At 41.7% G+C, this 27,574-nt stretch overlaps 1 protein-coding gene across 2 annotated transcripts in view; it reads right to left on the bottom strand.

The window, feature by feature from the left end:
• Positions 1-26,918, bottom strand: part of CACNB2 (calcium voltage-gated channel auxiliary subunit beta 2) — a 269,351-nt gene extending 242,433 nt beyond the window's left edge. For both annotated transcript variants that reach the window (XM_049799176.1, XM_049799177.1), the window contains exons 1-2: positions 26,637-26,918; positions 14,940-15,032 (exon numbers count right to left, since the gene is read on the bottom strand). In XM_049799176.1, coding sequence (XP_049655133.1) covers positions 14,940-15,032; positions 26,637-26,735 — 192 coding nt within the window. In that variant the 5' untranslated portion in view covers positions 26,736-26,918. The remainder of the gene's footprint in view (positions 1-14,939; positions 15,033-26,636) is intronic.
• Positions 26,919-27,574: the final 656 nt, after the last annotated feature.

The following is a 27,574-nucleotide window of genomic DNA, read 5'->3' as shown; positions in this document are numbered from 1 at the left end:
TTAGTAGCTGGGGACACCCATGGCAACGAGACAGGTATGAACCTGTGGGAGGAACGTCCTGCAGCCCCAAGAGGAGAATGGTCCAGCCATTGCCCAAACTCAGAACCTTCTGGGAGATCTCCTTGCAAACTCATTTACCTTCCAGCGACACTACAATGTAGGGGTTAGGAAAAAGGCAATGGTGTCCACACACAACTCTGCTTGCCACAGTGCAGGTAGGGTGTGCTCCAAACCCAGGGGCTTCCCACAGTTTGGGCAAAACCAGAGGGACTAAGATGTCCAAGTTTGATGAGTTTTGGCATGACAGGGACTTCAACCACATTCTTCAGCCCTGGGCTGTACTGTATACAGTATAAATCCAAGTGACTAGTCCTGTAGTCCTCTATGGCTGAGAAGCAGCATGCAGCACTAGACCTGAAGCAGCGTGCCAGCAATGCACAGGCCACCTGGGGCCGGAGAGGAGACCTGCCAGGACACAGCTTCCAGACCCTTCCCCTTACAGCAGGCTGAGCAGCCTCTGCAGCCTCACTGCCCCAGCAAGCCAGCGCGAATGCAAAGTCTGGTAGCTGCCAGCATTGGTAAATTAATCTTCAGCAGCTTGCCTGCTTGTCTGAAGGGTGTCTCCTTGCCTCAGCAGCGGGCAAACGCTCTCACCAGCCAAGTGCAAAACAACAAGAAGCACTTTCCTAAGCTGGCAGAGATGGGTTTATACACCTTTCAGATTTTTGTAGCGTTCTGGTTTGGGGATGACTTACGCAATAAAGCCGATGATGTATTTTGAGGCAGATTTTGTCTTACTGGAAACGTAAGGGCTATTGTATTTCCAACTCTTGAGTGACCATTAAAATACCACTTTCACAGAAAATGGAATGATGCACACACAGTTAAACAGACTTGAAAGGAAGGTCCATTAGTACAAACAAGACCAAGTTAAGGTCCTGTTCCATAGCTGGCAGAACCACGTTGGTGAGACCTTGCAAAAAGCCTTATAAAGAGCTAGTAGAGAAAAATCCCTGAGTGATACTCAAGAGTAAGCAGAGGTAAATGTTTGCCAGATTAACTGCAAGTTGCAGCTGCTCGACTTCAAGTATGTGTTTTGAAAAACCATGAATAATACCAGTCTTATAAACACAGTGAACTTTTCTAACCTGAAAAATAAAATCTTATGTGTGCTGCCAAGAAAGTCTGCCTAGAAACTTTAAGTTTTGTGTAAGCTAGGAAAAGGATTTCCCCCAAGTCTACCAAATAGTCAGGCAATAAGAGGAAGGCATTCAGTGTCTAAATGAAGAACTCTCCTTTTCCGATGCGTAAATTGATCCAGAATTTTAAGCTGACTGACCACAAATTTCCCAGTGATGGAAAATTAAAACTACCTTGGAAACAGCAGAGTTAATAATTTCATCTGGCCAAGGTCTGTCTCTTCTTGCAAATGGTGTGCAGAACCAACAGAACTGGCAAGCCTAAACAGGTTAGTATTTTACAACACAAAAATCAGAAAAACAGAGCAGATCAATGCCACTTTCGAACAACATGCTTCAGTCTTTAGTCAGGAGCACAGTACAAGCAGATCCAGTTTGAGCAACCCCAAGGGAACTATCACAGAGGACTGACTCCCTTCCCAATTGGGGCCAGGAGGCAAGCTGTGCACTTTCGTTCTGCAGAGGTGATAATAGCACAAAGGAAGTAAAGATCTGCCAAAATTATAATACCTCAGTCCCTACCTGTTCCTATGGATGAACTTTCCCTCTTTTATTTAGTGAAGCAAATACTGCAGCAGTGGGTTTCATTATTATTTCATCTCTGTGTTTCCCTGGGTGATTAGTAACTCTTAGCTAAATGTAAGTCACCCACAGTTTCTTCCCCACATCAACAATGAAATATCCATAGCTATAGTTACGAGCAGGAGATTAAATACCAAAGATACAGATTTTTCAGTGGTTTGGGGCTCCATTTACCATTTCTGGAAGTACGAACTAATAGGATGTTCTCCAAAGCATGTACAGTTGATGCATGCTGGAAATAAGCCCTAGATTTAGCTGACCCTGCTTTGCGAGAAAGTACAGGCTATAGGATAACAAAAACTGCATGACATCACATGTCAAAGGAGACCAAAGGATTTTCTGAGTATCGTGTAAGGATTTAGCTCTGGACTGACGTGATTAATCTTGCCAAAGTAGAAAGCCAATTTCTGATAGAAAGAAGAATACCAGATTAAATGCAAAATTCTGAAGTTGTGCTAAACTGAATTTCACCACGTTGACTTTCAGGCATATAACAGGGACCAAATTAAGTAAGTTCTGAGTTGCACTCTACATAGCAAAAATTTGAAGGAAGGATAAAATGTGATACTACTGTATACTTCAGACTGCCAGAAGTTTGGTTACTATAGATAGATAGATATAGATAGATATATAGATACACATAAAGTATGTATAAATTATATATCTATTATTTATATATCTATATAAATCCATAGAAAAAAATACCTTTCTACTTAAAGTGTTCATGGTCAAACTGGAAGTATTAAGAACTACCAACACTTGTAAGTACACAGTCCTGACAGATTCAGAGGAAGTCTCCAGGTTCTAGAGAGAGAACTGTTAAGTGCAAATGTAACCACAGAGTTTTATTTTGTCACAAAATTTCAAATCCTCTTTGGTCTGAGACGAATGCTATTCTTTTTTTTAATTCTTTTGGAATGAATAAGTGTTTACATTAAAACTCTTTCTCTTGGTATCATAAAGTAATTATTTATTACACCAGTCTTTGAGGTATGGGTCCTTCAAAAAGCATGGAAGAAGACAGGTGGAAATAGGCAGGGTGTATGTAAACTATCCCAGTGTGACTAGAACACGTATTCATTGGTCTGAGATGATGACAGTATACAGATACTTGAAGAAATTTAACTGATTGCAGAAATAAGGGACAGGGATCCTCTGGAAAAAAATGATCTAAAAGCTAAGTTTCAGACAACAAAGGAATTATTTCTATCTTGTCTAAAATTACTACTTCCTTCTAGAAAACTCTGCCAAGTTCCAAGAAGGGGAAAAAAAATGGCCTGCTAAGAATATATAACTACTGAGTAATACGACTCCATTCTTTTTAGAAATGGAGTTTAGACTTTGATGAAGTAAAACACAGCTCATAAATCATTAGACTGACCTGCAGTGTTTGTGAGCACTCTGCATTCATTCACCTACACAGATGACAAGTCCCTCACAGCATCCTGAATCTCTTGGTCAGTACCACATCCATGAAGCCCACAAAACTACCACACATCATGACTATGAGTCCATCAGTTAACACAGGACATATATATCAAGCAGACTTACAGAAACCTTAGATGAAAATTTTAAAATATATTCCTTTCATCATTCAACAGCAGCCAACCAACAAAACTTTAGTAAGTTAGGGAATGTGTCTCATCAGAGGCTTATAATAAATGTGACTGTGGCTCATAAACAGTTAATGGGTATTATCTGCATATAAAGGAAACTGTGTTTAAGAGATATGGTACAGGCAGTGTACAGAATATGCTTTGCTTCTCAATCCTTTGTTACATTTTTAAGTTGTGGCTTAGATTATTCATTTTCAAGTGTGCCACCAGAGATCCTAGCTGTGAGTGGGAATAAAAGAATCCAGCCCCACTGGAAGAAAGATGACATTTCTTGGCTTTTTTTCAAGAGAGAATAACTCACATAATCTGTTCATAGGGTTTCTGCAGGATTTACGATAGTTGTGTCTATTTGACAAGCTATTCAGGCAGATACATAAAACTATCCAGTTGAGCAAAGACATGAAGAAACACAAAAGAGTCTACTGGGTTGAGATAAGATTCTTGAGCAGAACTGGAAAAGGAAGGCCACTGTCCTATCGGGGGAAGAAAGAAAAAAAAATAAGTCTTACTTTGGACTCCTCTAAATTCATCTTCTTCACAGGTAGCCTCCTAATAGGATCTGCTGGTTCATGCAGAAGTTCAAGAGTTTGTTGACCTGGACCCAAGGGTAATACTTTTCATTACAAGTTACAGTTTAGTGCACATGGGATGCAGGCCCATATGAACTCCAAGCTTTGACACTGACCTGCAACCACACATTTTCTGGATGTGTGGAGTTCCTCTGCAGTTGCCATTCACTAGCACTGCTCCCTCGCCTGCATCCAAGCCCAAGAGATTTAGAATTAGTCACTCAGGTTTAAGAAAGAGCATGTTTTAACACAGCATTAATAAAACATCTAGCCACTCTAACTACGGATTTTAGGAAACAGATGCAGAGAGAGGTATCAGAGCATCATAAAATGCGTATTAGCAGATTTGCCTCAGAGTAGAGGAAGGGAGAAGCCCTTCTCATGCCCGCTGTCTATCACAAGGACACTCTGGCAGAGTGACTGGCTTCAACTGCCATAGCTAGCCAGGGCTGCACTGCTGAGAGAATGGCAAAGCATGCACTTTAAAAATTAAATACAGATATAAGTGGTTGTTCATGTAAGAACTGCATACTCCTAATGTGATAGTTGTTCTTGAAGTCTAAACGCTACCTATGGGAGGTAATCCCAGAATTTTCTGCAAGTCTGCTGACAGAGCATTATAAACTTCAAGCAGTTTCTCTCTTCAAAACCTTCAGCAATATCTTACCTAACAATGCAAATTCGAGTTATTCTAAATTGCACACAGTCTTTCTAAAATAAATAAATATCACATGTAGGCTGAACACTGTGCAAAAAAATTAAGTACTGGTCTAAATAGTTCTTCTTTATGAGCCATTAATCAAATAAGATTAGAAAAATCTTAAACCTTCCAGGGTTAAGTTGTTTCCATTAAAAAAAAGCGCACAACACACTGCCAATTCTTCCAGACTATCTCCAATGAATCACTGCTTCTTAGGCCTCAAACTGATGCTGTCTCTCTTCCACCTGGCTGCGTCATCTCATTCGGAGGCTTTATCTCAACACCACACTTTATCACCACACTTATTTATTATGCAAGGTGTTGACTCATTTTCTACATTCAGATTTCAAAGTATAGTAACAGCATAGTTGGTCAAATCTATTAATGTGCTTTCATTTTTGTCATGTCCGTAACAGCATTTTAAATACTGTTCACTTTTCTCAGATAATAACAGGAACATGAAGATTTTTCAAATTTTACCCTCTGATATCCTCAAATTGCTGATGGAGTTTGAGCAAACATTATTTCCCCTAACTATATGGAAAAACTTCTTTTAACATATTATTTTAGCATGTTATTTAACAATACAAGCATCTTAGGAAAGCATCTTATTTCCTTTCCAGTATAAATGGCAGATGATGGATAAATTGTAGCTAATGTTGGAAAGAGATGTGTAAAACCACAAACAACTTCTGATTATACTCCATTACTAACTCTGGCAATTTCCTCAGCAATTATTTCAAGGATAAGGCTGAAATAATTTTTAATCTTTTCTTATTATAAGCAAACATTTCTTTGACACATTACTGTTTTCAAAAGAATTCCTAAAGAGTAAATAAGGTCAATGAAGATGGACAAAGAATGACTTCTTTTTCAGAGACCTATGTGTGCAATAACATGTCTTTAGAAATGTCGTAAGGGGAGATTACTGAATATATACTATAATTTTCATAGTTTGTAGGAAAAATAAACCCAACTAGCCATGTTCCTGTAGAAACAATGAAGCCACGGCACCTGCCTTCATCTCAGTCCCTCCAAAAGCGGGATCTGATAAGCAGACCTTTGAGAGCCAACTGATCAACCATGGCTTAAAGCTGTATTTCTAACATAAAAAACATAGCAAGTCAAGCTAATTCGGCATAAAAGCAGAAGTCTAGTTTCCATCCTGTAACAGCCTTCCCAGACTTCAGAAATATTTTCTGGTTCAATCCGCAAAACAACTGAAAACTCAAAAATACCACTGGAGACAATAGGAGGAAAGATATCAAAGGCTTCTATAGATATATTTCTCCCTTTTTCACTTCACCCATCCTCCCCTCTTTCAGCTCCCCACTTGTTTGCAAGAGCCAGTTCTCTTTCCTACCCAAGACTTGATTATCCTATGAGTAAACCATCTGATGACAATCATTTATCATATAGGAGTCTACAGGTTTATGTGGAGCTTAGAATTAATGCTGTGCATTAACCTCCTTTGGCAGAGGTGGAAGTATTCAGATATTCTACAATATCATATTTTAAGGAAGGGTAGCTTTCCAGTTTTTCATACCTAGGACTGCTTCAGGTCCTACTATTTTTCAGGCCAGTCATATTTGGGAACTAAAATATTATGTGATCATCAGTGGAGGAAAAAAGCACACTCACTGTGCTCACACGGATGCCACTCCGCAATTCAATACCTAGAAAAAAGCTTTATTGCTAATTCCTTAGAAGATTTACAATTCATTTTAGAAGTAGTAGAGCTCTAAGCTTTTCAATAAACCTGGTATTCCAGCAAAGAAAAGTCTGAGTGAGATCACATGAAAAAAGCAACATTCAAATCTACAGGAACATATAATCAGCGTTGGAAGTAATGTCTAAATACATAGCCCAAGAGAGGACAGCTCTCTGCTGTAACAGCCCATAAAACTGGCAACTTCATGACTAATTGGACAGAAATGGCACTTGTATATCTTACAACATAGCTACTTAGTGAGGTACAAACCCAAACGCTTGTCAGCTTGAGCAGGAATGTACTGGTGGGGTATGGTGAAAGACAAAAGATTCAGTGGATTCCTTTGGCTAATCGCAAAGTATCTTTCTTTACTCCCTGAGCCCTGCCAGGGACTAGGAGCAGCTCGGCTCCACGCTGGAAAGAAGCTGAAGCAGCTTGCTGCACATCAGCCAACCGGCAGTTAATTTTCCTTGAAACTGCTTGTATTTTGGAGCAGAAGATGACATTTGCTTTACAGAGGACCAAACTGTTCCCTTGCGTTAGGCATTTGTTCCCAATCAAAACCATACAGCATAAATGCAAACCCTGAAAATCAGTGCAATATTTAAAATGACAAAAATCACTTCAGACTTACTTTTCCATAAAAGGAACTAAGTCAGCATCTATCTTTATGGTATATTTACATATAATTATAAACTTGAATTTTGCAAGTGACTTCAAACATCTTATTTCTAAAAAAAACCTCCCATATTTTAAGGCCTTGTTAAAAAAAAAAAAACAACCAATGGACTACTCCATTTAAAAAAAAAATAAATTAAAAAAAAAAAAAACACCCTGAAACAAATCCACTCCAACTAAATAGGCCTGTAAGAAAAAGTTGTGAAAATACTGCACTTATCTTCATAAATCATTCTTGACAGGTTTTGCATTAGCTATAATTAAATATATGCATCGGGATGATTGTCCCATTGTAGATACTTTGTATGTCTGTGCTTACTATAACTAGAAGACATCTATGATAGCATATAATAAACCTTACATCCCACCACAATGCTCAAAATTATTATTTTGAGTAAGACAATGCTGCACACACGAACCAGAAACCACAGTGAATTTCCTGGGAGAAGCAGGGACAAAATAAAGCAAAACACTTGATTCTCATTCAATCCTATTCCTAATTTTGATCTTAACTGTTTACATCTGTGTATGGTTTTTTTCTTGGAGCTCCTGCTATACCCTACCCAAAAGACCAGCACATACAGGCAAAGGAGGTTCTTGGCACAGCTGCAAGGTTTTGAGAGGTTCAGCTCATGCGAAGCACACTTCAATGAGCACAAAACTGCAAGACTGAGACTGCCAGAGAGCAATTGCCATTCATGAAGATATTTGGCCAAAGAGAAAGCCTAAAAACACAGTTAGGCTTAAGGCTTTCTGCTCATTCCCTATGCCATGCACTACGATGGAAGAGTCTCCAACTGTATGTTTAGCAAAGTTGCAAAGATTACGCTTTACCTCCATCAGTTTGCCTAACTGCTTAAAAAACCCTCACACCTCTACCTGAGCAGCCAAGCCCTTGCCTCTACTTCCTCCTCCTCAGCATGGAGGCAGCCCTGTCACCTGCAGAAATCCCACATGGTTCAGGGATGGACAAATCCTGTCGTACCCTTTGAACACCCCGCTACACAGAGGGACACATCTGATGCTGCCAAACCTGAGTGCAGGCTGTAGTAGTTCCTGAGCAGCTGGAAAGCCCCATCTCTCCTCTCCCTGACAGACCCAGAAGAGAAGCTCATAGCCAGGAGGCACACACAAGACAGCAGCAATGGAAATGCCGAAGGAGAAGGTCCAACAGCTGCCACCAGCAGGGATGCCACCTCCTACCTCAGGGCTCACATCTCCCCTGTCCTCTCACAGGCCACGTATGTCCTCCGGGAAACCTCACAACACCCACCCATCATCTTAGCAAGCTCAAGAGCAACACTGGCAATCATCTCAGCAGCCATCAGACACAAGCCCCATCTTCAAAACTTCCACTGCTGCTTGGAAAGGGATGTGTTGACTTCAGGTGCATGCAAAGTAACATCAAACATGTCTGCCCATTCAAGGTTATAAAGAGGGCTCCTACCCTTCAGTTTTTACTGAAGTATTCTCTTTAGTTGTTCCCCCCTGTAATTTTCTCACACCCTGCTACAAGAAGAGTAAACAGATGTGTAAGAAGAGCTTTATGATGTTTTGCCTGTTTGCTTTGGTTAGAGGGTGTGTGGGGTTTTTTAAACACATGGCAGCATTTTGATTTCTATTCTTAGAAACCATTTGAGGCAAAAAAGGGACCATGAAAGAACTGAAGTCCGCAAATGAACTTCCTTTCCACTGGGTTTTTCTCAGCCATCTCCCTTCCAGTCACACGTGCCAAAACCCCATGCTTTATAGGGGCATCTGCTCTATTCTCTCCAGGCCAAAAAAGGAGACTTTTCAAACCCTTACTACAGCTGAGGAAATCTATAGCTTAATGAGCCTAATGAGATTTTCCCATGTCTACAGAGCCTAAAGTGTAGCTCCACAACTGCCACCAGAAGGGAAAGTCCCTTTCTCCTCCCTTCCTCCAGCCACACACTCCCAATCCAGGCCTCTTCTAAAAGCTGTCCTCCTCCCACTCCCCATCCAACCGTTTTTTACCACATGACTGAGGAACTAAGATACCAGCCATGAATGAAACTGTGTCAACAGCTGAACTGACATATTCTTATGAGTCCCTACTCTGCTCTCGAAGTGCTGCGCCCACTCTTCCGCTGTGAACTTGGTATACTGCATACAACAAGAAATACATAAAAAACAGTCACTTTCCCATCCTAGTACTACTCCTAGACACATTATCTAATTTTGTATCATAACAAATAGAGACTCACTGGATTTGACTAAAAACTGATTAACATTGCTTCACACAACCAGCACATCACCCTGAAACTACATTGCGTGCCCATGATTTAAGGTCACACACTGGCCTTAATAGCTAAGTTTGGTGGCTCCTGCTAATGCCAGAAGAACAGAGCAGTACAGACATCATACTCCATATACCAGCCTCAGTGTAAGGTGGCTTTATCCAATTGCAAGACATTTCCTTCAAAAACTTATAATTTACAGCAAAAAACATAGGATACCACAATTCCATCAAATTAAAAACCCATGAAATAATGGTTTTAATGTGTTTCAAATAAGCAGAATTTCTAGTACTTACGACTTGCGTAAGGCTTCAATGCAACCACAATAGCAAGCACAGGCCACAAGCATCACTGCTGCGGCTTTCAGTGAAATCAGCAGAAATCAGACCAGAAAAAAAACTGAACCTAACAAAATATGCCCAGACATTAGCATCAGAAATAAAAGATGAGAAAATTAAGTCAAGCAGTAGGTATACATTTTCATGTATTACAATCAGTGTTTGCACAATACCTCTAAAAATTTCAGACATACCTCATTTTGTTATGTGTAAAAGCTAAAGGCAAGTCTGAAAAGCTCCTTTTTTCTCTCTAAGCCAAACATGTCTCAATTAGAGGCACACAAAGAATGTAAGAATGTATTAATTTGCAAATGAGCATTTTTAGTAATTATTTATTTAGATTTTCTGGCTACACACAATCTTTTTCACATATAGTCTTCAAGAAGCAGGAATAGTCCTAGCAGAGAAAGCATAAGCAGGTTTTCAGCATAAGGTTGTTAGTACTGGGCATTAAGACCAAAGCTAATAACTGTGCCCACTCTACACCAGCAATTCACGGCTCAGCTTGTAAATGCATTGCCTCACTGGCGGGCTGTGCATATGAGCTGAATACATAAGCTCTTACCCTCATGAAAAGGGGGGGGGGGGGGGGGGGGGGGGGGAATCAAAGCTAAGCTCTATATCGGGGGGGGGGCAATTAAAAGAAGAGAAATACATTTCTGACACAGCCCAGTTCTCTGGTGGACTCAAGATTAAGAGGCATGTTTATGAGCAAAACTAAGTCAATATTTTCAAGTCATTTTTTAGTGCAAATCTTAGTTTTACCATTCATAAAATTCAATAGATAATTACACAGCTAGGCAAACCTCCTTAGAGGAAAGTAGAAGAATAATGAATTCCCTACATAATTATTTATAGCTGTGTTTTTGAGTGAACACAGTGTAACAGGCATCAAGCCAATATTTAAAGGCAAAAAAACAGATTTGTAAAATCTTAAATATTTCAGTAACCAAGTCTATACTCTGCTGTCTATTTCACAACCTAATCTGCCTTTGCAATACATAAAAATCCCAACAACTTAGACTGCCTCTGTGATTAATCATTAGGATTTAAAATAAAACCTTGACAAAGACAGGTCCAAAAGTGCAACCACAAAATATGTAATACTATCAGAACATGCAATTTGCTTAAAATAATGTTTCTGGGAAGTGCCATAGTGTTGTCTGCAAAATATTTTGTCTGATCCGTATTTTGAAAAAACCCTTGGGAACAAAATCATTACCACACATCAGTCAAAATGGCAGCGAGTAGAGATCAGATCCAATTCAGTCTTTCATAGCTAACCCTAAGAACAAGCTGCTTATCACTCCAAAGCTCAAAAAAAGATGATGAAAACTATATAACACAATGTTCTTTAGCTCCCTAAAGACAACTGATTAAAGTCAGTTAGGAACTGATTGGTGTGCAATGATGCTTCTGCCTTCCAAAGACACTGCTGAATTGCCAATAGAACTTCACAACACAACAGAGGGGAAAAAAATTCTTCCCTTTCCTGCTACTGAAAAGCCAAGCAGTAGTTGGTGGCAAGTGAAAGGGAAGCCAAGTTGTTATTTTTTTAAGCTTCAGTACCATCAATAATATTCTGGAGACAAAACTAAACAAACTATTTTTTGTAATAAACAAATAGAACATGATCCAAAACATTCTCCTGCAATCTAATAGGTTTTACAGTGTCACAAGTAAAAAAACAGAAATAAAAATCTGTATCAATAGACAAAATTCACAGTACAGAAGAGGTTTAACTGGACTGAAAAGAACGGGTTTTAAATTTGTAATATATATATATAAATGCTCTTGGTTCGGTTTAATGCTTCTTTTATATACATTAGAAACAATACTGGATAGATTGCTCTATTTCAGCACTCAAAAACAGATTTCAACAGAAAAGATCACTGACGCACAGGGCTGTGCAGAGTGCATTTTATTCTCTTCTACAACAACAGGAATTTTCAAGCAATTTGAATAAAATGTTACTTTATTCTCTCTCATTCAAATAAAACTAAGTTGGCATTATTTTTACTACTGTTGCATTTGGTATGCATTGCAGGAAACTTGCCAGGTGCATATTGGAGCCAGAGGTGCATATGTCCTTAAGGAAATAGTAAAATGCAGACACAATAAAGCTTTGTCAATGTAAGTAATGGATACTAACTCCCTCCCTCCTGCAGCAGCTTTAACTTAAATGGCCAGCGGCTCTGTGGATTCAATAGACTGAATCCTATATCCTTGCTCTTGCACAATACCTCCACTGCCTTCCACATGCATAACATTTCTTTAGGACTAGACATATTTGTCTTCTTTCATCCAGCACCAATATATTTCTCTGTTATAAAATGTCCACTTTCATCGATGCATACAACAAGAATCTGCACGCCTCTCACAGCTCTCCCAGTTTAAGGACAGGCCAGCTAAATACAATGCAAAAGCACCTTCCAAACATTCTTACTTCTTTATGAGGAACGTAGGCAGACCTTAGCAATAAATGTTCAGGACAATCCCAGGATTCCTTCTTGAGTGCAGAATGGAGTACTTGTAGAGATGCACATAAAAGTTGCAGGACAAGTTAAGAAGTAAATGTGAAAAGAGACCGGGGGGGTAGGGGGGGGAAGTGAAGTCAGAGGGGAAAAAAAAGGCAGCTATAAGCATCATAAGCATGGCTGAAACAAACAGGTTGAGTGTATCCCATGTCTAGATCAAAAGCACTGCCAAAAAAACCCACAACCCTTTCCAAGCAAAAACTGACCTCCTGGTTTTAAGACAGCATTAAAATAAAACAACAGAAAATAAACAGGTAAGTCATTGATTCTACTGGGTTTGGATTCATTTGTCCACTCTGCTTTTCTGCAGCTTTCACCCATCTCAGGAGAAACACCAGATTTTTGGAGTCACTTTTTCTCCTGCAAATAAATGGTTATGGCAAAACAATTATGTTCATTTATACCATGTAAAATATCCTCCAAGAAAGACAGAGACAAGCAATATGCAGCACCGAGGTAGTATCTGAGAAGGGCACAGCAGCGGAGCCAGCAGAAAACGACTGCAACCATTCTGTCTAATATGTGGGGGACTGGGCACCCTGGTCACACTGGTGGCAATTCTTCCTTAGTGCAGGAGAAAACCAAGCTGTCCCAGGAGGAGAATCAAAGCAGGAAAGCCTGTTGAAGATGCAGTTGAAGCTCTGAAATAAACCTCTCAGCAGCAACTGTGAAAAGACACTTCTCATACATCTGCTACAATTTAAACAGTTCTGCCTGTACATTACTTACTAGGAATTTTTTGTGATGATTTTCTCTTTTTAAATTTATTTTGGGCAATGTCACATAACCTATATTTATCCATTAACATCCCTGCATTATCTTCAGGGACAATACCATTTTCAAATTGAGTTTTGCTTCAGTCATCTATTAAATCTCTGATTTTTCACAGAAGCCTATTTCACCTTTCAGTCATTTGTATTACATCACCTCAGTAACTACTAAATTTGGATTTATTTCAGGGAAATATATAAATCCCTTCTGTAAAAATCTACACTTGAGGCAGTCACAGTCCATGCTCCCTTTACAGCCCTGGGAAAGATATAGACACTTTTATACCGTAGCTTTCCAACCGTCTTCTGTATGTCTGTGTTGAAGATTTGATAAATCATGCCCCACAGTCTATAAAGCCAACCAGATCTCCAGTGACTACAGGAGTCCACCTCAACATCTATATGTAGTTTGATGATCCACCTCCTTGTGCTACATCCTCTTTGCCCTGCTCACCCTCATGACAGCAAGAAGATATACTTGAGACCAACTTCAGACTTCATTTAGGTAAACAAGAAAGGCAAAGAACCATGTGCAGCCAGTGTAAAGTAAACACTCATAGTCTGCTAAAAATGTTCCAGGCTGAATTCAACATCCACGAGCAGCTAAGGAAAACAGCAGCACAGATTTCCTTACAAAGATGCCTTGGAACTGGGAGAACCTTTTGCTGGTCCCAAACACTACTTGAACTGCTTTTTTCTAAGTATTTTTAAACAGGACAAAATGTCACAAATAAGCATTTTATTGATCCAGGGTTTCCACCTTGATATTGTTTACTGCCACTGAAAAACTCCCATGATCAATTAATATTTCACGCCTATGTCCAACAGACACTGAAATGTAATAGGGGCCCGACTTTATCAAATCCACAGCCTATCACAAAACCTGCTAACATAATTACAGCAGGACAAAGCAGAAGAATTTTGCAAACAGAGGATGTGTACTCATGCAACCAGTGCAACGGCAGTGGAGCCATTAAATGTTTTGAGATGTAGGAACGTGCAAGACAAGCCGGTAGAGAAGGATGTCTGGTGCCTGTTTATGGCAAAACCAAAAACACTGCAATGAAACCTCCTGAATTCCAGAACCCCTCTGGAAAAGATGGCAAAGTCTGCATTTGCAAAAGCATGGCTTAAATCAGCAGGGCGCGAAGAACTGTATTTCAGACTCTGCACAGACACAGTCACTGTGATGCTCTGGGTAGCCCTCACGCTCTCCAAGTTGTTGTCAACCATAAGCCCATTGAAAGGCACTCACTCTCCTTCCGCAGCAGCACAGCTTCAGTAGCACCATTCTGCAGCCAAAGACCACACCGGGCTCTGGATACCCTTCCCTGCACTTTTTGTCCCCTCTGTTGGCCAGACTGAGCTGTCCTCCAAGCACCCACACGGGTGTGGGATCCCCATGAGGCTCCACTTGGGTGTCTCCGTTCGAGGGGGAGATGCACAAGCAGAGGTGATGGGAGCCTACGGCACCGCTCCATCCTCTCCACGCCTTTCAGCATCAGTGTGATGGGGACAAATGCTGCCAGGGATTTCCCCTCCAACCCATGCCTTAAAATAACGCTGCGATGTGGGAGGAAAACATCTAAGTTAACACTGCCTCGCACAGCACTATTTTAAGCAGGAAAACCCTAAGGATCGGTAGGGTTTAGATGCTTTCTCCCAAATGTTGCCACTTTAGGCGCTCCCATCAGACTCCGCCTCCTCCTTCAGCTTTAATCACCTGACAGCATTAGAGCAACAAAAATAATGAAAACGCTATACATGGAATGAATGAGAAATGAAAAAGTATTTTTCTGCCAAGATCAAAACAATAGCAACCAGGTATTTTTCATTGTCCCAGCAGGGCCTTCTGCTATTTCTCAGGCTACAATATCACTCTTTGGATTTGACAATTTGGAAAAAAAAAAAAAAAAATTTACTTGAACATTAACATCAGCAAGTCATCCAGTCTTTTAAAAGCTGAAAAACAACATACCTGGCGTACGAAACTGTTAGAGGTAGTGTCAGAAGATGTACTCCCGTCTGATCCTTTAAATCGGTTTTTTCTTCTTGCCCCTTTACCGTAAGACTGTAAAAAAAAAATTAAAAAAAAAAAAATTAGTGGAACAGCGTTAGTGTTGCACAGAAAGCTTTCAGTACAAGCATCACCAATGTCTCCTAGGCTAGCAGGCATTCAGAGGATCAGCTTTGTGCTAATTAATAAGCACATATTCAATAAGTAACTGACGGGACAATGCGTATAAGTGGTCACCGACACAACTAGGCTTGACCAATTGAGCCCTGAATGTTTTGGGGGTTTTTTCATGTTCAGGTTTGGAGAAGCATTTATAGACTTGTATAGTTGTAGTATTATTCACCCAAGTCACAATAATTAAAAAGTACAGTTTGTTTTGCAGCTAGTTTAAATAAACAAGCTAGGAAAGGAGATACTACAGCAGTCTCAGTATATCACAGCTATGAGCCAAGTCAGCTGAGGGAGCATTAAACAGCAAGAAGTGACCAACAACTTGTTGATTCAGATACAATCTTACAACCAAGGAATAATTTATAATAATATTTTTTTTAAAAAATGTTGAAGTAAATAAAAGCAGTATAACAATAAAAAAGGAGTAAACGCGTAACTGGAAAAGGGATAATATGCAACTAAAAAGCAAGGCATCGTTTTTATCTATTAGGAAATCAAAAAGACAGCAGAAGAAAGCAATGGTTGGCTAAAGCAAAAATTATTAAATTATGGTTTAGAAACACAGCAAATGCCCCCCCCCCCCCCCCCCCCAAAAAAAAGCTTTTTGTTCTGTGGGTAAATATGGACTATCAATAAGTACCATAAAATAAATTTCAAAAAACATGAAAGCGTTTAAAACTGTGCTATTTGCAACTACTTATTTTTGTGGTGACTGTAAACCATGCCATGACACCATCTCAGACCCTTCCCAGGGCATCCCTCCCTGGTACAGCAAAATCTCACAGATTTTTTTTCTGCACAACTACATTAAGAGGCAGAATTTCCTATCTAGTTACATTGCTTAAATTCATCTAAACTTACACCAAAATCATGTCTTGACTACTTCAAACATTATTTTCCTTGAGGTTGATAAATGCAACTTTTTTCCTCACTCATCATGCTGCTGTAAAGGTCATTTTACTAATCCATCTCTCTGGATCATGTCTCCTGTCTTTAAATACCTCCCACAGTTCCTTGCAATAAACAGGGTCTTTGTCTTCACTTTCAAGGTCTGCCTTGGCCTATTCCCAGTCATAGCTCTCATCTTGCATTCAGCACTAAACTTTCGAGTTCCACAACAACTCAGGAAAAAAACCCCCACCAAAAACAAAAAAAAACCAACACAAAACCAAACACCAGCCCCCATCAGCTACATGCTAAATTTTCAGAGAATAATTTCATATTCTCTGCATACTATCTCACAATTCTGTCCCAAGAATAAAAATTCCTTTACAGAAATCTCATTTTTCTCCTTAAAATATGCAACAACAGAAAACCCTCTTGATAAGAAGGTACTCGTATGCTGGCACCTCAAAATATTACACTAATAAATTATATTATTTATCCATTATTATTTCCTAGGATTCCAAGTCCATGCATTTGCATCCTGCAGTTGACTTTGGCATAAGCCACTGTCAGTCCTGGGTTTAAGCACGATGGGAAAATTAGGATCAGCTTATTGGAGAACGTGGCTGTGCATGTGTTACAACGCAACACTCCTGACAACCTGGCCCTGATACAGCAAGGCCTGGGATAAAACTCTGGCTGGGTGCATAAAGCGTGTACTTCCCTGGGCTTGAGCAGTCTTCAGAGCACCATGCTGGGCTTTGGGCCCAAGTCCCATCGGTTCTCATGGTAGGGAAGGGTGGGATCCAGCACAGGCGTGGAGGCACACTTAAAATCTCATACCAGCAGATTTTTAAGATCATGACTTCAAAATCTGAGCTGTAGCTCTTAGCAGTAACACATATGGTAAGTGTGATGAAATATTTTGCAGTCTGAGAGTACCTGAGGAGGACAACAGATAGCCACTACTAACTTCAGATCACTTGTCAAATTGACAAATCCAGATAACTTGCCACCACGAGATGCAAGAGAATGATCTCAGGCTGTATCTGGACCATAAGTGTCAATCATGGACAAGTTCAGAGCACTGGTTGAAATCCAGTGTTATGTCAATCTTTTAGAAAGAATGACTCAAGTAACAGTAGATCCGTCAGCCTGACACTGATTCTCAGCAAAAATAATTTAACATGTTATGTCACTGAAATAACAACAGCTTACAAGAAAAGCAATTATTTTATTTTGCCAAATTTTACAAAACTGTAAAAAAGCCATGTAAGAAGTTCTGAAAGGCACATGAACCGATACTACACATGTTGGTTAGGGCAGAACTATATAAAAATCAGCATGCTACACATCATGAGGATGAAAATAGGACTTTCTGATGAGTCTAGAACTGTAACCCAGTAGGTCACGAAATGTAAAATTAAAATTGAATGATGAATGGCTTTGCAGGGTTGCATTTCTAAAAGGGATCCTGTAAGAATAACAAGTAGATCAGAACCACCGTTACCAGCAAATTATTCAAAACATTTTCCAGTTATCGTTAGAATAGACAGTTGTATAAGAACCATCTTTTTCCACCCAATATAATACTCCACCTTATAAAATATAATATTAAGGTACGTAAAATACATTAGAAGTATCTTTGACATCAGTAGTCTTCGACTACAAGATCATCTTTAAATCAAAATTTACTTCTTAAAAACAGTTCTTACTGAGGTAACTGACTGTAGTTACCCGCCAACAGTCTGACCCTCATTTCTCCAATTTTTTTGGAAGAATATGGAAATACACTTACAAAAAATAAAGAATTCAAAACATTCATATAGCAGTTCAAGAATATAGAGCATCTACATAAAGATCACACTATCTAGGCAATTTCATAAACAATGTACAGTATAGTATGTTGTAATCCCCAAGGAGATACTAGAAAAAATGTACACATATTCTCTTTCACAGTCATATTTTTGTATTTCTACTCAGTTTCTACAATATTTATTTTATCTAGAGAATCATAGTGTTCATTTTTATAATGCAAAAAATTACTACAAAGGCAGAAGAGGGACTGTGTCTAGAGCGATGAGGATAAAACAAATGAGCAGAATAAAAATGCTTTACAAGCACAGATAAAACACACACTTCTCTACCTGCATAGCAACACCTAAAAGCATTAATTTGGGCAATATCACATGGCAAGTCCAGCTCAAACTGAAATTTACCTTCATTTTTCAGGGTTGGGTTGTTGGGGGTTTTTTTGTGAATAGCAGCATGCACATTTTTGTTCTAGTCTTATATAAGAAAAACTATTCAGGAGCACAAGCCAAATACTAACTTTAAACATAAAAAAACCAGTTGACATGATGGCAGTCCGTGGCTACACAGTGTAGGGAAAGTCAGTTTTACAGCTGCTTCTGTGTACAGACCAACTCTGAATCAGAGGAAAGGGGGACAATTTTGTCATGTGGGAAAAGTGGGATTTGATGACTCTTCTCATTATTTTAAAGGATGCTAATCTGGGATTACATTTGTCTTCCAGGCCTTTCAAAAGCTTATTCCCACAGTCAGAAATGCCCTGAAACTTTCTTCTAAAAATGAGATAAGTCTTCCATAAACAAAACAGATTCTTATATATTTTTAAAAATGATTAAATATCTCTGTCATGTGGAGAATCATGAATACTCATCCTGTCATATTCATTATGTTTTGCTTCTTTGAGTGTATTTTTTCCATAAGAGCTTAATGCAAGAACAAGACCTTTGTACAAAAAAAAAAAAAAAAAAAAAAAAAAAAAATCTACCAGTTACTTTCAATTCTGGAAAACAAAAAGGAGGTTTTTTTCACAATGAACTCAATATGTTACTGTGATTTTTATATTAAGATTAGCTGCCTTATCTGCGTTCTGTGCAGCAGTTGGCTGCAATTAGGTAGCTAAAAATAAAGGGCTGAATCATGACGTGCAGACATTGGCCAGTAAAAGCAGAAACACGGGGCAGTCTTTCTCAACCTATATGGTAGCCCTACCTAACAAAACAACCATCAGGGACCGAAAGTCTCTGCACCCCAGTATACGGTACCCAATGGCAACAATCTCGAAACCCAGCATAACCAGCTGCCTAAGGCATACCATCATTTGCCCCAGCTAATTTTAATACAAATGACTCCAGCACTGCGAACAAGCCTGTTTATATAAAAAGTTTGCTGACAGGAACATTCCCACTGGATCTCAGCCCAACATCTTACACAAATAAAGTTATGTATACATGTTAAGTATTTACAAGATGAAAACTGTAGCCTGGTTTATTAGTCAGATGTGTGAAGTTCTTTTAAAATTGGCTGAGTTGTCAGAGACAAGAAACACAACACACACACACTTACGTTCTACAACTTCTTAAAATACATGGCAGACAATGTGAAACCTTAAGAAAAAAAAACCAAAAAACAGAGAAAGCCCTACCAAATTAATCTCATCAAAAACCATTTCATCAGCAAAGTCTTAATAAAGCAAAGAAAGAATCTGCTTTCCAACTCTGACATGAAAGTACATTGTGCAACTTTTATCAGCCCATCTAATCAAACAAAATATAGGAATCATATGAAGCATTAGAGGCATGCATAGCAGTTTCCTGATAATTAACAGTTTCATATACAATTACTCATTATTGCAAACAGATGAGATCAATGTCGCTCAGTAAAATCCTTTAATTTTAATAAGGTTCTGCCTCAACACATGAAAAGCATGCACCCATAAGATTTAATCCTTTAACACACATGACAAGCAGAAGGCATGGGTTTTCTCTGTAGGCAAAATACTATCATCTGGAAGAGGGAATATAAAACATTAAAGATAACCAACTATCTACAACCAGGGAACTGATCTTCAGTAAAAGTCTTAAACTGCCCTTGACCAGTAACCACTCCAACTGTATTTTACATCGAAGCAGAGAAAAGCAGTATACACAGGATTGAGTCTAAACCTTTACTAATTATAATGGGTAAAATAGCAGCAGCCGTTGAGACTGACATCATGGTTAGTGTCAAACATAAACCCTTAAAAACTATCCTACTGGTGTCATTCAAAGAATAAAGGACAGGTGCAGAAAATTTAGGCAGCAGAGTCACTGACATAAGAGTCAGGTCTTGAAACAGAAATAATGATGCAAGAAAGGAACTGGCGAGAACAAAAACAGAAAATAAAAATTCAGAGCTGGAATGAGGCTTCACTATCTCAGATAACAAATACCCAATTACAAGGATCAAAAGAATACCTAAAGGTAAAGGAAATGAGCAATGCCCTGAAGGATTAAAGAATTGCTAGAAAAGTCGGAAAGGAAAGAGTGCAAAAGCATTTTTCCTTCCCATGTAAAGGCTTTAGAAGATATTTAAAAATGCCCATGTTCAAGGCAAAGAATAGCATGCCAGGACAGTGCAGAACATGTACATCCAGCTCCATCCACCCCTTGGAAAAACAAGTAATTGCCACTTTAATCAATTCCTTACAACAAGGCAACAGAACGTTCCTGTAGGTCAGGCCTCCTGAGCCCCCTCTGCGCAACAGCCAGGCTTGCCACCACTCTGAAACGATACGCTCCAGCTACCGGGCGGTGCAGCCTCCAGCATCAGCTGCCTGACTGGAAACCCTGACACCCGCACTCAATCAACACACTGCGTGCCTTTGGATATAAAGCGTCAGCTACAGAAACAGACATGAATATTTCTGTTCTTTGCACCACAACTCCCACTACTCTCGTAACTGAGGGGTGGTCAGCCTTCTGACAGTACAGCCAAGGGCTGGAAGATGTACGTAGACCTTAGTGACAAGTTTCCCAGCACTCCACAGCTCCATTCTATGATAGGAACAGGGGCAATGGGGCAATATTGGACACAGCAATATATCCTGGCTTGCCTCTGTCTCAGGAATGGTGTTTCAGGTCACCCTACACAATCAACACCAGTGCAGCCCTGTGACAGGCGCTCAGCCCTGTGACATACCTTCAGTGAAGAAGTTGCCTGAGGAGCACAGACTCATGTCCACATAGCAGAGAAGAATCCCAAGGTCTCAAAACCTGGATTTCTTCAAACAAAGACCCTTTGCTATCAGGACACAGTTCAGAAAAGACAAGACTTCCCTTCAGGAATCCTGTCCAAGTGAGGATCTCCATATAGAGTCATCGAGTTCACACAAGCTACAATGATGAGTCTGCTAAGTCCATTTTACAGTCATTTTATAAAATCTTCCACCTACACCAAGAAAAATCCATCCAAAGAAAAACAAACAAAAAAAACCCCACAAATAATTTATTTATCAAAACTTGCACACATATCCAAAAATACATATTTGACAGATGCTCCATTTTTCCCCGTAAAAAAAGAAAACCTATTTCTGCTGAGAAATTTGTAACAGGGTTAAATCTTTGATGCTCTTTTCTGCTGCCCTGTGATAAAGCCTTGCCAGTACTGCGGCTAGAAATAGCCCAATTCTCACCAGTTCCTACACTTCTAAGCCATATCCCAGTGCTCTCGCCCTGGCCTCAGACCAGGTCGCCTGGCAGCTTCCACCCGCCAGACAAGTCCGCAGGGGACTTGGCCTGCTCTCCTCATCCCCAGCGACTCGGGAACCCACCTAGGTGCAAATCTGCTGCCCATCTCTCCATAACACCAGTGATGAAGATATCTGCTCCCAACTCGGCAAAAAAGGAGCACACAACAGCAGAAGGTGTTGAAGCTCGTGCCCAAACCCCACTGTGCCTCCCGCAGCCTGTGGCAACTACAGTTGTAGGCCACGTGCCTGTTCCTCCCCACCTGCTCTCCATCGATTCCTGTGTTCCTCTTACACAAGCAAACAGAAAAAGAGATCTGACTCTATGGCAGGAAGATATTTGCAGGGAGCAACAGCCAACTACAGGGAAGCTTCCCTCTGCTAAGGGTCTGCTGCCCTGCCGACAGAGACTAAGGCAAGACCTTGGAAGGCAGGGAAGCTGATTTTGGTTGCTTTGTGTTATTTTGAAACTCTTTTATCCTGGCACAGGAAAGAACTGAGTTAAAAAAGCAGAAGAAAAGTAACTGAGACTCCAGAGAAGCCAGCCTTGGAAGAACAGAGGAACTTTTCATCCATAATGGTTTGAAATTATAAACCTAGAGACAAAACAAGACCAAAACAGAGCGAAAGACCAAAACAGAGCCTCTAGGAGATGGTTACCAGATATGCAAATAAGTTAGGACTGAAACTGCCAAATTGCTTCAGAGGGATTTACACTCTAGGAAAATGTAAAAAACATTTATTATAGCCCATATATGCTGACGATGCATAATACCCAAGTGGCAAATAAATGTCTCTGGAAGAGATGAGCACGCAAGATCACCTATTAACTGACAGAGTTCAGGACAATGCAAAATAAACCCAAAGAGCAGAGGAGTATCATCAGAAAAGTAACGGCTGAAACCTGAAGGGCTTTCTTCAGTGAAGGACTATTAAAATTTATTTTTGTCAGTAAGGAGTACAACACTGAAAGGAGGTTACCACCTCAGGAGAGAAAACACTACCTCTCACTGAGGACCATGAGAAAGTCCAATGAATGGAGTTGGATTTCATCTCTTCTTCATTTGTATATACTCCACTGAGCTGCTGCCACATTGGATCTGGCTCCTAGGGATGCTGCCAGGAGAGAGTAAAAACTTCCATGCCTCTATAATCAATGGTTATTGTTATTGTTTAAGTAAGCAAAGGGGCATAAATTTTGTTTATTGCTTACAAAGTATTCTTGCAAGTCAGTACTGGGAAATACACTGTTGCAAAATGTTTTATTTGAAGAACAGGTAAACACAGTATGAATTGTGATAAATCAATTCAGCTGAAAGAGAGCAGCAGAGGGCAGCGTGATTAATCTGCTGAGAATAAATCTCTGGCTATTCTTTCCATTCCTCATTACCACAAGACAGGCAGTGAAGGAATGGTGCTATGCAACTGAAAAGATAGCTGGAGATCCAGGAAGGACAACAGCCAGTGCTAGGGCCAAATAACTAAGCTGCTATTCCAGAGTCACCACATGTACGTTACTCTAAAATTCATGTTAACGTCAATTGCAGTCAATACAAAAGGAAAACTGAACAAGCCTCTCCCTAACCCCATGCCTGCAGTTTACCCTTGGCAACGCAACCTGACCAGCTGGAGCCAAGGGCTCCTGGGAGGATGAAGCCTTTAGACTTGGAAGTGGGAAGCACTTGCAAGCATCAGGGCACAGAGGAAAGCTAAATGCAAGTGAAAGAGCTGAAGAAAACAATCAAGAAGAGAATCGTTTTCATTTAAAATGTGTCAGGTTGTTAGCACCAGCATTGACAGATGATGCATAAAGGTAAGAAAAAGAAGAGGAGGAAAAATAAGAACGGGGAATAGGAAAGAATTCATCCAGGATAAGATACCTTCTCCATCCAGGAGGTAGGCTTGTAGTTAGTTGCTCGATACAAGGTTTCATTATATTTTCTTTGAAACATCTCCTATAATTTACTGATCTGATTTGCTATGACTGTTCCTATGACACAACACAGGAAGCTTTATGATGAGAAAACAGCAACAAAAATTGAATCTAATGATTTCTAGAGACTGAAGGACTTTGAAGTAGGATGAGAAAAAAAATTCATGGGAGGGAGGGGAAAAAAGAAGAAGAGAGGCAAAGAGTTACCATGAAAGGCGTTAATATGCTGTGTTATAATATATTATAAACAAATCAGCATAGTATATGGGTTAATTAAAATGAATATTCTACTAATTCAACTTCCTAGAATTAAGGGGTTCTTGAAGTAAAAAATTAAAAAGAGGACGGGAGTTGATTTTTAAAAAAACAGGTACTGATCATCAAACACTGATGCATCTGAACAGAGTTTTATAATTGTTTTACAATTTCAGAAAATCAAATGCTGATTTTATTACAAAAGGGCCACACCTAAACCTACAACTTTGCACTGACATATATGTGGACGTTGTGAATAACTCCACAGTGTAACTGTTAGCATGTGCATTTATCTGGAGAAAGCTGGACATTTGAAACTATACCACAACCCCGACTGGACTAGGATCACGGTGAGTACCTAGAACTATGTTTTTCCCAGTAATATGGACCTAAAAGCCACAGAATTTTAGGTAATACAGAATAACACACCAATACCTTGCCCCTATTGCAAAGGAGTTCCCAGGGAGAGTACACTATAACTGTCACGATCAACACCTAAAGGGATTTGATTTTGTTTGTAGATCTTGTTAGGAAAATGCATTATGAAAGAAAGAAATAGATTTTACACCGAGGCTATCTAGGAATATTTCACATATTTAACTTCCTTTTAAAAGTAATTACTTCCAGAGTGTTAACTAGATTCACTCCTCTGCCAAGTGCTGACAAGTTTGGCCAAAATGGATGGACAGGCATAATCCAAGATATCGACCATGATGTACAGCCAGGTTGAAAGAAATGCTCAGTTTTAAAAAAGTAAAATTCTTGGATAAGAGAAATGTTGAGTCTTGTTACAGCTCTACAAAGGCTCTTCAATTATATTTCGCTAAATTACAATTCCCAGAAGTAGCGCTTCAGAGAACACTTTTAGAAGTGATATCACTCCATAAGCTCACATGTTGGGTGGTTTTTTTGCCTCCTGACGCATTACTTGGCATGAAATGTTTCTAGGATTGATACTCAAGTACCTTAGTGAAAAAGGTAGCGGTGGGCATAACTGAAGTACCTGTAGGCAATCTGCTTGATGATTCACAAGTTCTCATTAAACCTCTCCTTCTCAGTGTGAGTATGTTCTAAAGCAGAAAGATCTTACAATATTGATTTTTTGGAAATCATGTTAATGGAGCAAAAATTCAAATCAGAATAATTATCTCTCGATGCAGTGCATGCTAAAGAATTAACTAACGTTATTATTCAGACAAAGGGCTCTTTTGCTTCTATAATCTTATTCCTCTACATCAAAGTTTTACGTACGACTAGAATATGTATATATGGAAAAGATATGATTCTTGTTTTGCCTAATGCCTTTGGTTCTGAAAACTGAAAAGTATTCCCTGAACTAAAAAGCTGCATTATTACTATCTTAAAAAGAGGATCTTTTTGGCTGCGAGCGTTCAGAAACCAATTCTATAAAACTAAATACAAGTACTTTACCTGAAATATAAGTAAGGTGGGCGTTAGCAAACTATCCTTCCTCTCTAGACAGGGGTTCTTTATGCCTCGTTAAAACGAGGGATGAAAAATCAATTTTATGATCAGTATTTGACATTTGTCCACAGCAGAGAGGCACCATACGATTTGACAGTTGCCGATTCTGTGCTTAGGGCTGAAAAGATATAAAAAAGGGGGGCGGGGGGCTGGGGGATATATAGGTCAGAAATTAGTTCCCTTGCCACCGCTTCTGGAGAAGCTGGCAAAGCATATGGCTCTACTGAAATGTCTGTTCTGCACTTGGAGGCTGCAGTCAAATTCACATCCAAAGAGACTTTTTTTTTTTTCTTTTTTAGCTTAACCTAGTCTCCGTTTCAGTGCCCGGATTTTGTTCTGCTGTCATTGGTCCCCAGTAAGTAAAGATCAATTAGCGAGTCTTTTGACAGACCGACAGCATTTTCCTCTGGCAATCGAGCACTTCTGGGATAAAACTGGACCACCTTCTCAAAGTAAATAAAGCAGCGGCAGCGGCAATAAAAACTGCCACCCCAAAAGGAAGAAAACTCTGTCCTAGCAAGAACAAGCATGTTTGTAATTTAAAGCGCACGCAGTCAGATTTTACCACCCTTTCACTGGGTTTAAAAATAGCACCGCAAGTCCTCGTAGCCAACTCCTGCGAACTCGAAGATATTATGCAACACTCATACATTCACCAGGAACCACCTTCCAAAACACAAGGTCTTTACCAAGCCTGCGAACACCCCCCCTCTCCTCACCCCACTCCCCTGACCGCAGCCCGCGCGGACCGAGTTGTTAAAATTCCAGAGGTGACCGTGCAACCACCTTCCGCACCTTAACCGAGCGCCTGAAGCCTGCAGCGCGCTCAACACCTTCGGCCTCCCCAAAATTCCTGCTCCACAACCAGCGCCAGCCGCCTTCGCCCACCAACACAGCCTGCTCCTCAGCCTGTGTGGCGGAGGAGGGTGGTTTCGGCAGCGCGCGGTGCGCGTCAGGTACAGAAACAACAGGTTAGCGGAGCAGGGGACGCACGCGCCGCCCGCGAGGGACACACGCGCGGAAGAGCTCCTGAACGGCAACGGCTGCTTCCACATCCGCCCTCCAGGTAACTCCACGGTTCTTTTGACTGACGGAGCTTCCGTGGCACGGGGCGTCCCATCCATCGTGCGTGTTAACGGAGCGGCATTTTGGGGTGGGGGGGGGGGGGGGGCGAGGACGGGGGCTTCAGGCGCCTCGGGAGAGCCGCCAAACTTTTCTGGCGGCGGGGAGCCGAAGTTGAAGGACGGGGAGCCCCGGCAGCCCCGCCGCTCCCCGCCTGCCGCCCGCTGCCCGGCTGCGAAGCCCCCCCCGGAGCCGAGCCGAGCCCGGCCCGGCCCCGCCGCCCGCCGCAAGCCCCGCGCCGCCGGCCGAGCCCCGCCGCCCCCCGCGGTACCTGCGCTGCCGCCGCCGCGGACAGGGGGTTGTCCAGCAGCTCCATCTGCACCTCCTGCGCCGGGCTGGGAGGCGATTTGGACATGTCGCTCTGGACCATTGGCGAGGAGAGCGGGCGGCTGGGCGCCGAGCCCCTCGGCGGGGCAGAGCCGAGCCGAGCCGGGGCGGTGGGGCGTCCCTCAGCGCCCGGCCATGCCGGGGGAGGGGAGGGGGGCGCGGAGGCGGGCGGCGGCGCGGCCCTGCCCTGCCCTGCCCTGCCCTGCTGTGCCGTGCCGTGCCCTGCCCTGCCTGCTGCCGGCGGGGAGCGCGCAGCGCGGCGCCGGGGGACGGGGCACCGCCGCCGCCGGGCGCGGGGGGAGGAGGGTAGGGGGCGGCGCGTGGGGAAGAGGGAAAGTGACAACGGGCATCTCCCTCCTTCCCTCCCTCCCTTCCTTCCCTCCCGGCAGCTACCGGGCGGCGGGCGCGGGGCGGCGCCTGCCTCCCCGCCGGGCGGGGGCGACGGGCTGCGCGGCCGCGGCGGAGGGGCGAGCCGGAAAGTTGGGGCTGGGGGCAGGCCCTGCTTTTGTCCCCGCCGCTCGGCCGGGCCGCGGCAGGGTGGGTCGGCCGGTGGGTCAGCCCCGCCGCCGCCTGCCGTCGGTAAGTTGCCGGCAAAGGGCGCTTCCCGCCGGTCAGGCAGCTCGGCGGAGCGCGGATTCCCGGGCGCGGTCGGGGCAGAGGGCGGTGGGAGAGGCCCCAGGTGGGGCCGGAGAGCGGGGCCGGCGGGGCGCGGCCCTCCCGCCCTGCGGTGCCGCTCCTCCCTGAGCGGGCGGCATCGCGCGTCTCCTCAGCCCGAGCCCGAGCCCGAGTCGCGGGTATGGTCGGTTTCAGCGAATAAACCTGCACTTTCCACAGAGAAAGTTCCACAGGTCCGTCTTGTTGATGCGGTTTCTCCCTGGACTT

Source organism: Accipiter gentilis, chromosome 4 (genome assembly GCF_929443795.1).
Source record: "Accipiter gentilis chromosome 4, bAccGen1.1, whole genome shotgun sequence".
Taxonomy (NCBI): domain Eukaryota; kingdom Metazoa; phylum Chordata; class Aves; order Accipitriformes; family Accipitridae; genus Astur; species Astur gentilis.
Note: the sequence above shows the minus strand (reverse complement) of the source record. Positions and strands in the feature narration are given on the sequence as shown.